At 35.5% G+C, this 11,992-nt stretch overlaps 1 protein-coding gene and 1 long non-coding RNA gene across 4 annotated transcripts; both read left to right on the top strand.

Moving 5' to 3' along the window:
• Nucleotides 1-2,030: 2,030 nt before the first annotated feature.
• On the top strand, nt 2,031-7,625 carry SUF4 (zinc finger (C2H2 type) family protein). Of its 3 annotated transcripts, none has more exons than XR_005480709.2 (7): nt 2,031-2,469; nt 2,942-3,042; nt 4,865-4,991; nt 5,127-5,548; nt 6,186-6,337; nt 6,422-7,033; nt 7,151-7,625. XR_005480709.2 is itself a non-coding variant. In XM_039025997.2 (7 exons), exons 1-7 carry the CDS (start codon nt 2,276-2,278, stop codon nt 7,220-7,222), a joined length of 1,122 nt encoding a protein of 373 aa, XP_038881925.1. In that variant the 5' UTR covers nt 2,031-2,275; the 3' UTR covers nt 7,223-7,625. The 3 variants fall into 3 exon arrangements, 2 of the variants coding, with proteins under 2 accessions (XP_038881925.1, XP_038881926.1); XM_039025997.2 differs by having other exon boundaries at nt 6,422-6,475; XM_039025998.2 differs by having other exon boundaries at nt 2,036-2,469; nt 2,962-3,042; nt 6,422-6,475.
• On the top strand, nt 3,740-4,356 carry LOC150036942 (uncharacterized). Its single transcript, XR_016528537.1, has 3 exons — nt 3,740-3,877; nt 4,016-4,073; nt 4,223-4,356. It is a non-coding gene; the product is annotated as an uncharacterized LOC150036942 (long non-coding RNA).
• Nucleotides 7,626-11,992: the final 4,367 nt, after the last annotated feature.

Below are 11,992 nucleotides of genomic sequence, written 5' to 3'. Positions count from 1 at the left end.
CCCAGGTCATCATCCACTTAGTGTCAAATAAAATTAATAGTTGCAACATTTGTAAAATTGAAGTTCAACTTTGATGTACAAAAACTGAGTTTAGTTGAATACTGAAGACATTTTCAATGGAACAAAAAAGTCAGATCATATGAAAAACACCAAACAAATTACTATATATAGAGGAAGAAATTACAAAACTGTCCACAAAACATAAAGAGAAATAGAGATTCAATAATTTGAAACTGAATAAGAATGCAAATTTTGAATCTAATTACAAAAATGAAGTAAAATGAATAAGAATGCAAATTTTGAATCTAATTACAAAAATGAAGTAAAATCGAATATAAAATCATACTAAAAAAATTAGAGGGTAGTATTTGGAACTAATTATCATTGACCAGGGAAAAAAATTCTGGCGTGACCTTGGTGCTAATCTATGTCAATTACTCCCAAAGTGACAAAGGGCACAAACGTATCCAACACACTTTGGACTTTTATCAAGAATGTCTTGGTATTTATATTCTTTAGACAATTCCAAATCTATCCATATGGGACAAACTTTGCACTTCAACTTTTCTTATGAGTTTAAGCCCAAAAGTCATTTCCAATAATTAAACCCATCGTTTAATACTTATAGGTAATCCAAACAGTGGTTGGATGATTTAAACCCACCCAACCCAACTCGGATTGAGTTACAAACACCTTATAAGTTTGTACAAAGTATAAGAGATGGGAGAATGAAGGAAAAATTAGAGATGTCCAAAAAAATCTATGGGGTCGGGGCCCCGCTAGGGGTGTTCAAAAAATCCGGTAACCCGACCAACCCGGACTACTCAACCAAAACCACAAGGGTTGGGTTAAAAATGTTAAAAAATATTAAATTCAGGTTGGGTCTCGGGTTACCCCATTTCATGGTCGGGTCAACCCGACCCGACCCGACTAGTGTATATATATATATATATATATATATATATAAGTTAAAAAAAACAGTCAAATTAAAAAAAAAAAAAAAGAATTGGTGACCCAACCCGAAAATTTTGTGTTGGGTTGGGTTGGGTTGGTTTGACCCTCCAAAAAAGAATTAATAGGGTTCATTTTTAGCCAACTCGAATTTTTGGTTTGGTCCACAAAAATTTTCCAACCCGACCCAACCCGGACTATGTACACCCCTAGGCCCCGTAGGGATCCGCCCCGCCCCGAATACACGGGGAATGGGGGAGAGAGTGGGGATTTTTTTCTCCATTTGCAATTCGGGCCCGGGGATGGGGAATATATTTCCCGACCTCAACCCCGACCCCACCCCGACTTTTGTATAGAAATTATAAATTTATTATATATATATGTGTTAATATTAATATTGTAGATTTTGTTAAGATAATTATGGAGGTTTTAATTATTTAAGTTTAAAATTACTTTAATTTATTAGATGTTGTAATATTTAAGATAAAATGTTCTAATTGTTGAATTTTAATTTATAAAAATTATGAGAATTTAGCATTTTAATTATATATTTTTAAATTGAATGTTTATTATTGTTTTTATTGACAAAATTGACAATATTTTATTTAAATGAAAGTTGTATTGGATATGTTTAAGGAATCGTTAAAAATATATATTTAATTGAAATAAAAAAATGTTAGAAAACAATGATGACGGAAAATTTTTTTTCCTACGGAACCCGATTTCCGCATGGAATCTCGTCCCGTTTCCTAGGAAAATTTGCAGGGGTGGGGAGAGCTTCCCCGCCCTGTGGACATCTCTAGGCAAAATAGACATTATAAAAAAATTAAAAACTCCTCAAAACAAAAAAAAAAAAGAAAAATCTCATCCTATTATCATTTAAAAGATATACACACATATATAGAATTAATATAGTCTAGAATATAGAAATATATAGGGATTCTCCTAAACAAAATAGAAAGAGATTTCTTTTCTTTTTGACTTTCGGTTTAAAAAAAAAAAAAAAAAAAAAAAAGTAAATGTACAGCTATACGTATACGCTATACGGTATAATATAAATAAACAACTATGCATCAATAGGGGTAGAAAAGAAGGCAAAAAATCGAGAATTGGAGCGAGCGAGTAAAATCAGATATCGGCGTCAGACAAAAGAAAACCCCCTTTACGGATAGAAGAAGGCCACGATCAAAACCCTAAATCTTCGTGATCTCTGTTCGTTTGATTCCCTCCCGTTCTCGTTTTTTCCCACAAAATCCTGTGCTTTAGGAACATCTCGTCTCGTTTCGGAATTTGAATTTAGAGCGCTACGGTGTGTGTTCTGGTTATGGGGAAGAAGAAGAAGAGAGTTGCGTCTAAGGTATGGTGTTATTATTGCGACAGAGAATTCGATGACGAAAAGATATTGGTGCAGCATCAGAAGGCCAAACACTTCAAGTGCCATGTCTGTCACAAGAAGCTTTCTACTGCCGGCGGTATGGTCATCCACGTTCTTCAAGTCCACAAAGAGTCAGTCACCAAGTATGTCAACTCTTTCCTTCTCTCTCTTTCTCTCATCAACGAGAAGTCTACAATCAACTTTATTTAGTGCAAATATTCGACGGTTGCTTAATCCACTTGTTTTACGACCGGTTCTGGTTTATAATTGGATTTATCTTTCTTAATGTGTTCGAATGATGAATTTCTTGTTCAGCAGCAAGAAATTGTTTCATTGGTGAACTGTATTATAGACTGCTCACCGTCTAACAATTAATTTGGTAGAGTTCCACATGTTGGATTGTAGGATTTGAACATGAAAAGATATTGGGATATTGTAGTAGTTAGGAAAAGATATACTAGATAGACTTGCCCCTCAACGGAGCTTTTTGATTTTTTCTAAGATCAAAGCACTTTTCTATTAATTAATTACATAATTTCTGATTCTGAACTGGTATATTTTGTGTTGGTCACGTTTATTCTAACGTTTCTATTGTTGGTGGTAATCTTGTAATAGAGTTCCTAATGCAAAACCAGGTAGAGAAGCAACAGATATTGAAATATATGGAATGCAAGGAATTCCTCCTGATGTCTTGGCAGCACACTATGGAGAGGACGGTGAGGAATCTGAATAACTCATCCATGCTCTGTCTTTATATTTATCTATACTTTATTATTGGTTTCTTACTTCTTTTCCTCTGCCTCTCAGTCCTTCTCTTGCATGCTTAGACCTACGTGTAAATAGACATATGAGAATATAACGAGTTTATGGGTCTGTTATGTTTGTGTTTAGGCAAGGATAACTCTCTTATAAATAGAAGAAACTTTATTCTTTTTAATTTCCAAACTGAGACGTGAATTTGCTAAATCCCCCCCTATTATTCTTATTTCTTGTCTAATGGAGGACAATTCTCCTGTGAGTTCGGTATCCCCACCCCAATCTCTACCCTCACCCATATTATCTCTTTGAGTTGTTTCTCCTATGCTTTTTTCTTTGATGATTCCTTGACAAATATGGTATCTTCGGATTTCTTTTTTTGGTTGGATCAGTCTGTGTGCAGATTATTATTTTAAATAATTGAAAATAATAGATATTTGATTGATAAGATGGAATATACAAAGGTAACCCCCCCAACAGAAAAAAAAAAAGCCTTCCCGGAAGTTATTGTTAACCGTTGAACCACGTCAGTCCTATGTCCTTAAGCATCTGAATTCTGTCAAGGAGGTTAGTGGAAGGGACTTGCATCTATATTGGCTTGGGAGCACATTGAGATTAGCATGAGTTTATTAATTTTTGAATAGGTGACAATCCTCAAACTACATGACATGCACAGTCCAAGGTCCTAAGGGGCAAGGAGTAAAATTTGTTTTTGGGTCTTGGGATAATGGCACATTCAAATCTCCTCAAGGAAGCTAACCATAACAAAGATCTGATCATTGATGGTGACTATTGGTAAGGTTAAGAGTGTCCATGGAGATTAGACTAGCTGTTGTAGGTTAGGAAACATAACGTTCTTTGTTTCGATAGTGGTTTATTCTTGGAAGCCATCCAATAATATCTAAGGATGTTTTTGTTTGCCCTTTGAATCAGATAATCTTCCCAAGGAAGCTAACCATAACAAAGATCTGATCGTTGAGGGTGACTATTGGTAAGGTTAAGAGTGTCCATGGAGATTAGACTAGCTGTTGTAGGTTGGGAAACATAACATTCTTTGTTTTGATTGTGGTTTGAAGAGGAATTATTCTTGGAAGCCATCCTATAATATCTGAGGATGTTTTTGTTTGCCCTTTGAATCAGATGTTCTTCAGAAATAAGAGGCATGAGACGATAGGACTTGTTGAGATGACAACCTATCTTATCAGTTGAAAAGCAGCTTGTTCTAGTTAATGTGAACAAGGGAGGGTGAACGGGTGAACCCACAGACCTAATAGGTAATTGAATTATGAAGGTTCTTGGAGACTGATGCTCAGATTGAGGCATTAAACCTAGCTAATGACCAAACCTCCTTCCAAACTCTTTTAAAACTTTGTTACTCCTTTCAAGCCAAAGACCTTAAACAACCACAAAGCCAACTTGCCACAAAAGTTGACACTTACCATGCTTAATTATAAATATTTTATATAGTCCAATATACTTGCCATGCTTAATTATTGATGGATCCTGAACAATCTAGTATTGATAGATGTGGATCTCTTTTTTAAAAAAGCAAATTATGAGGGGGATGCAAGGTATGGTTATTTTTTCTGTTCTCCAAACTTTTGTACTCTCTTATATTGGAGGAGTTGATTTCTTTTCCACTCTGCCTGAGCCTTTATACCGCTTAATCATGAATGCCGTTTTTTGTGTTGTGCTGTTTCTTATGAAAAAAATCTTTTTGGGAGTGGTATTGGAGATAGTGGTATAATTATATAATTAAGAAAATACTCGTCTTTTTTATAGAGGAAGAGTCCTTGTCGAAGGTGCCCAAAGTGGAGATGCCATCAACTCAGATGGTTGGAGGTGTGGTGCCCGGATCACTGGGTATTGTATACCCTCCTCAGCCAGGTTTAGCTGCAATACAACCTATGTAAGTATCTACCTGCATCTTTGTCTTTCATTCACTATTACTGCTTAACTTGAAGTTTTTGTATTTTATTGTGTTATCTTCAGTAAAATGTAGAGAAAACATTGTTAATCTCTATCAATTACCATGTGACTGCAGTTATCCTTCGACTGGACAAGCACAGCCTACTGCCTGGCCAATTCCACCTCGTCCCCAACCTTGGTTCCCCCCAAATTCAGCCGTTTCAATTCCTCCTCCTGCCCCATTGGGCTATGCTCAGCAGCCACTATTTCCCGTGCAGACTGCAAGGCCCCCACTTCCAGTATCATCAACTCCTATGCTCCAGCCTTTACAAATTACGCCTCCTGGGTTGACTTCAACCACACCTTCAGTTTCTGTATCTCAACCGTTGTTCCCTGTTGTTAGTAATAGCCACGGACCTACCCAAAGTTCTCCTTTTTCTTCATCTACACTTTCAACAAGCATTCCTTTGACCTCGGCAGCAGATATCAAAGGCTCAGTGACACATCTGGGCACCAACTCCTTTTCTACAGTTGGTAATCAAGTTTCAAACATTCCAGGTTCAACTAATTTCTCTATGCAGTCCCTTCTTTATGACTTGTCACAAAGCTTTATCTAGTATGATTTTATGCCTGCCTTGAATAAAGACAAATATAGTAGTACTTCTAGAATTTTTTTTTAATGTGCAACAGTAATATGTATTCATGTTCGTTAATAATTGAAGTTTGGCTTTTGCTTAAACAACTAATCTTAGATCTTATATATTTGAGCATGATTGCCACTATACTTTGTAAAGGGTTATCCACTAGTAATTTCAATAGGAACTACAATCTATGCATCTGTTAATGTAGTTTCAGTTCCAAACTCTTGCATAAAATTTAGATAGTTTGTAGAGCCATTATCCGACTCTGCCTTCAAGTTGTGTATGAGAGACCAATGCCCGTTCAACATTTATGGGAATAGCTTTTCCTTTTTCCTCAATTCTTGTGAGATTATAACTTCAAATCTTTGCAAGTTCCAAAAGACTTATTATCTAAGGAATTATTAAAATTTTGACTCTCTATTGGTTAGAACTTATATCGTGGAGCTTGTCTTTGCCTTTGAAGTAGAGTTTTTCTTTTCTTTTCTTTTCTTTTCATTTTTTTGTTTTAAAAAAAAAATACTTAACAGGTGACATAACTGCATTTAATGCTGTAGGTGGAATATTAAGCAATTCACACTCCTATGCCTCGGGACCAAATACAGGTGGTCCTTCTATCGGACCACCACCTGTAATTGCAAATAAAGCTCCTACTCAACCATCAACAAATGAAGTATATTTGATTTGGGATGACGAGGCCATGTCTATGGTAAGTTTTCTTGTGTGCTTATTTACCATGGTTTATCTTGATATTTCCAACCTAGTTTCACTTTCTTATGGTAAACATGTGCAGGAGGAAAGAAGAATGTCCTTAACTAAGTATCAGGTGCATGATGAAACTAGCCAGGTAAGTTATACTACAACTTAAATACCACGTGCGGTAGGCTATACATGTTTCTGTTTTTGGATCTTGGATTCTTTGTGATATACATTTGGAAATGTAGGAATGTGTATGAATCTGAGTTTTATTTCAATTGCAATTTATATAATGTATTTTTCTTAGAACCTTGAGCCTGAACTCACTTTTTACCTCGAACTTCATCATCAAATGTAAATGCTGTTTTCTTTTTAACTGACATTTTCCAGTTTGCACGCCATACCACCAATCTTGTGGGCATCAAAAGGCTCAAGTAGGTATTTATGTTATCCCACTTACAACGTGTATATAAAAACTTTCCAAATCTTGCTGCAAGAAGGTTCTATTACAACAATATGGTTAAGAACGTAGTATATTCAATTCTTCCTTTTGGCTTTTCAATCTATTATATGTGATTCACTCTCCCTATGCTTGATGCCAAAGTGTGGGGATTTGGGTGGAACAAGATTATACCCTACAGATTTTTGCTCATTCGTAGCATCATTACAATTTATTTTATGATCGATCAGTGAATACGACTTTGACCAGGTCAGCCTCTTTTGCAAAGTTTGGCACCTCTTGCATAGGACTCAACCATATGATTTGGCAATGGCATCGTTTCTATAATTTCTCTCTAATCATTTTTGTGTTGTATTCTTGTTTCAGATGAGTTCAATAGATGCAGCCATTGACAAACGAATCTGGGAAAGCAGGCTTGCTGGCCGAATGCCATTTTAGTTCAAGCCATGATGACAGTGTTGTGAAGCTCCTCCATAGGCGGACCGTGGTGTTGTAGGTCTCAGAAGAAACTGTGGCATTTGTAAGGCCCCATGCAATGTTGGGGACATATTTTAGGGCTGCCTTCACAGATTGAGCAAATTAAACGTCTACATTGAATTCATTGCCAGAAATTGCATTGGACAGGACAGAGTTTTCTTTTTCATATTTATGTTGTCAGATATCTCTAGGCGATTTAAATGAGAGGGTGTTTTCTTTTCTGTCTTTTTCATTTATTTTTTTTCCCCTATTTGTATCAATTTTATAAACCCTTTTTCACTAGAGCTAGAACCCTATTAGAGTTGACCTTAGAGTAACATATACAGTTTCGACCTTGGGAGATAATTTAATCTCCCTTACAATATTTTGTTGGTTCTCTACTCCCTGCCGTTGGAAACATGATTTGCAGTTCTCAGTGGATAAAGCAAGAGAAGAGAACTCAAAATTTACAAGAAATTGCGTGTGTGAACGAAATTGAAATTGAAAAAGAATAACAATATATAAGTATGACCTTTAGGTTAGGGGTTTTCTGATTTCTTGAGGATCGCAGTCTTCTTGTCAACGTTCCTTCATCCTGTCTGTCTCCGAGTCGTTGGAAAATTCTTATAAATAAAAAAATCTAAAAAATATTTATATTTTATAGTAAAAAGTTTAAAAGTGTTTTGTATATTTGGAAAGTATGAATATTTTTAAATATTTTTTTTATATTTAAAAAGGTCCCAACCATGGGGTAATTTAAGAAATGTATTTTCTTTTGGGTAAATTGTAAAACAAGTGGTAGTAATTATATTTAATCTCTTCAAATTTTTAGTGGTAAACATTGGACCTCGAAATTTGACGCTTGAGCTTATAATAATTTTAATATTTGAATTAAAAAGATGATTAAAAAAATTGAACTCTAAAGGGGTGTTTGGTTCATTAACATGAGTTGAGTTGAGTTGATATGATATAGCAACTTAATGTTTGGTTTACCAATGTTAAATTTTAGTAAAGTTGAATTGGTATATTTTACCAATTTATTCTCTTTCTTTTAATGGCTCCACCCATTAGTCACTGTACTTCGGGAATTAACTTTGGATTTCGACAATCATCTTCATAACAACCTTGAGAACCAACTCTGATGAACAATTTCAGGCTTTAACAACTACCATCGATGATAATTCCGGTGACCTAAATCTGATGATCATCTTCGTGCGAACCTCCAACAACCACCTCCAACATCAAATTTCAATGATCAACTTCGACAACCACCTTTAGGATCAGGGTGAATATTGTTTAATCAAACTAATTACAAAAATTTTTTTAATGTGTACTCAATTAAATAAATTAATAAACTTTTTGCTAACAAAAAATTTAAATAATTAATTCATGCAAATAAATTCAAGTATCCAATTTAATTTTCATAATAAGATTGGTAATATAAATATGCAAAGGCAAATTCAACCAACCTAAATAGACAAATGTGAGCAATTAATTTCGATGATAAATTATAGCAATTAATTTCAGGGAAAATTAAAAGGATATTGTCTTTTTAGAAACTATTTAGGAATATAAGGTTGTTTTCAAACTATTTGTAAAAATATTGTTTTTTTTTAATAACTCGAGGGTTCAAAATTCGACATACCTTCGACCAAGGTAGGTTGAATTTTGAACCCTCGACCTTGCCCTTTTTTTTTCTTTTTCTTTTTTAATTATTACACATTCCACCTTCTTCTTTTTTCCTCTTTTTTTAAAAAAATTTTTCATTTTATAAAAAAAAAATTCCTAAATTTTTTTTATTATTTTATTTAAACTCTAAAAAGAATAAATTAAAAAAATATATCTTATGAAAATAAAAAAATGTAAATTAAATATCTCATTTATATAAAAATAATTACAAAAATGAATGTGTCCCACAAGGCGGACGTCGTCGATTTCGAGCTGGTTGTCGTTGTCGACTTCGAACTTGAGGTTGCTCGGGTTGTTCTTGATATTGCTCTGGTACCTCTGCAGGCACTTCATAATATAAATATTCATTATGCTCTCCACGACCCCGACCATGTCCATGCACGTATGAAGACAAAGGACCAGCATCTAAGTCATAATGTCTTGAACCAAATGCTGGCATCTTCATCATCAGACTAACATAATCAGTTTGACTTTGCGTCTGCATCATAGGAGGCAACTCTTCCACATTATGTGCAACCTCATCAAACTCATCCTCTTCCCGAACAAGTCCTCTACGTTTAGGAGCTAGTAGAGGAACAATAGGTATATCGTACATATAATGAATTTCCTCCATATAGCTATGGTTGTCACTACGTATAGCAAGAACTTGGATCGGATCATTCATAACCTCAAGGAGTCTACTGTTGTTTGATCTCTGTGAATTATAAAACAATTAGACAATATTTAAAATAAATTTAAATTTAAAATAATTAGATAATATTCATTCATTTACCAGATGACCCACAACTGCTCCCGGACGAGTGACGTAGCGCCTTGTGATATTATTATACAATGAATATATTCTGGAGTGACATTTGTGTCAAACTGTTCAAGAGAAACCCCCACTACAATAAACCTTGCACGATAGTGCCATCGCACTACCAAATGTGCAACTTTTTCGGACCAATCTCTAATCCTTAGGTCAATATCATGCAGTACAGGTTCAGTATTACAAGGCGATGGGACATCCTACTGAAAACCGAATTGTCTCATCACCTTGTCAGGAAGATGCCACTCACCAATGTGAAAACATATAAGAGGACACATCGTCCGCCATATGTCTTGACCATTCGTACAAAAATTAGGCAAAGTATGCATAATAATTTTGTTTGGCTCCCAAATAACCTGAAACACAAAATATTATATTAGAGAATATTAAAGACAAATACAATAAAAATGTGTATAAAATAATCAATTAGGTTAAGTGTAATGTACCTGATCAGGTTGAAGCAGATCAAACATGTATCTATACTGGCTGACTACATGTGTGGCTGTCTTAGTCACACAAAATTTGTCTCTCCACCTAAATTTTTAAATTGATAATTTAGAATTTAAATTAACTAGATCAGTGATATAAAAATTAAATTGAATTAAAACAACATACCGAGAACCGTAGGCTTGTCCAACTAATTGAGCGTTATTAACATGTTGTAGCTGTGGAGCCATTGATGGAAATCGCTCCCAAGCCCATAGTTGCAAAAGTATGAGAGACCCAACTATCTCTCGAACCTCAGGTCTTGTTGTTTTGCATAGTTATTTATACAACCATGCCAAGCATGCTCCACCCCACGAATACCGCCCCGCATCATGGAGGTTAGCTAACAGTGGTAGGAACATCAAGTGAACAAAATGACTTGATTTATCTAAAAACAGACTTCCACCCATCATTTGTAGTATATTTGCTTGCGCATATCTTATGACGGTTTTCTCGTTTGTATCATCTGTGAGCTCACGAAATTGTGTTTCTAACCATATTAAACTTAACCTCGATCCTTTAATCTTGTCGGTAGGTGGGGTCGCACCGAGGTATAGTTGACAAACTTCTAACCAGTCATCGTACATCACTCCGGTGACCGACTCACCGTCAACAGGTAACCTCAATAACACTTCTATGTCTTGTAGAGTGATAGTGCAATCTCCAATAGACATATGAAATATATGCGTCTCGGGCCTCCATCTCTCGACCAAGGCTGTGATCAGATGCCAGTCCAACTGAATAAATTCTAATCTAGAAACTTCATAGAATCCAGATGTGCGTAGTAGTGGTAGTATTCGAGGGTGGAGTGGGATAGTGCGCTGGAGAACTGCCTCTCGACGCCTGCAAGATATTTCTCTAGTAGTACGATCTCGCCATACAACAGATGATCGATGAATGAACTGGTCGTACAAAACATCGGGATCAACAGGTCCTGGGTTAGTCACACCCCACACTAGATTACCCTCCTAACCTGGACGGAATGGTGACTGTAGCAGTTACCAACCCTTTTGCTGGCACTTACTACCTATCTTACCTTAGAATACTATTCAAACCCTAAGTACATACATAGTAACTCAAAGCTTAACACATTTACATCACAGGATTTCGCAACATTGTTTATACATAGATATTACAACCTAGTGAGCCCCACCAAGAGTACTAGTCATTAGACAGACACATGTGTACTAGCTAATACATGTCTTCAATTACGCTTCCTTCAACTTGTTTCTTTGAGTGGCAGAGCAGCAGCAGAAAAGTCTTCTGGGAACTGACCGCTACCTGAAAGTAAAACATTTGAAAACATGAGCTAGAAGCCCAGTGAGTGACTTAATAAAAATATATATCCCATGCTTTAACCCTAAGTTTGAAAACATAGTACTGAAACTAGAGTATACCAAGCAAAACGAATACATAAAAACCTTTAAAACCACCATTAACATCATTATTCCTCAATTGAGAATGAGCATACATTGCTCTAGCTCCCAACGTCTGTTATCGAATAAGAGACCCATACCCCGACCTCTCATTTAGACCTGCCTACGTACTCATGGAGTTTTCTATGTACCGTTAACACCTTAGGTATATTTATTCAGATTCCTTCCTTACCTTTGGTATCCGGCTCTTCCAAGCTATCAAGTTCTCGAAAAGTATTTAAAGAATAGTTTTCAAATATAGCATAGAAAACTTTTTAGGATACCTTCCCTACCTTTAGTATCCCTTTTAGTATATTTGGGAATACTAACACATGTACTTTAACAATCTTAGGT

This window comes from Benincasa hispida, chromosome 3 (assembly GCF_027475165.1).
Source record: "Benincasa hispida cultivar pf3 chromosome 3, pf3_genome.v1.1, whole genome shotgun sequence".
Lineage (NCBI taxonomy): Eukaryota > Viridiplantae > Streptophyta > Magnoliopsida > Cucurbitales > Cucurbitaceae > Benincasa > Benincasa hispida.
The sequence above is the reverse complement of the archived record's forward strand: the minus strand, read 5'-3'. Positions and strand labels throughout refer to the sequence as shown.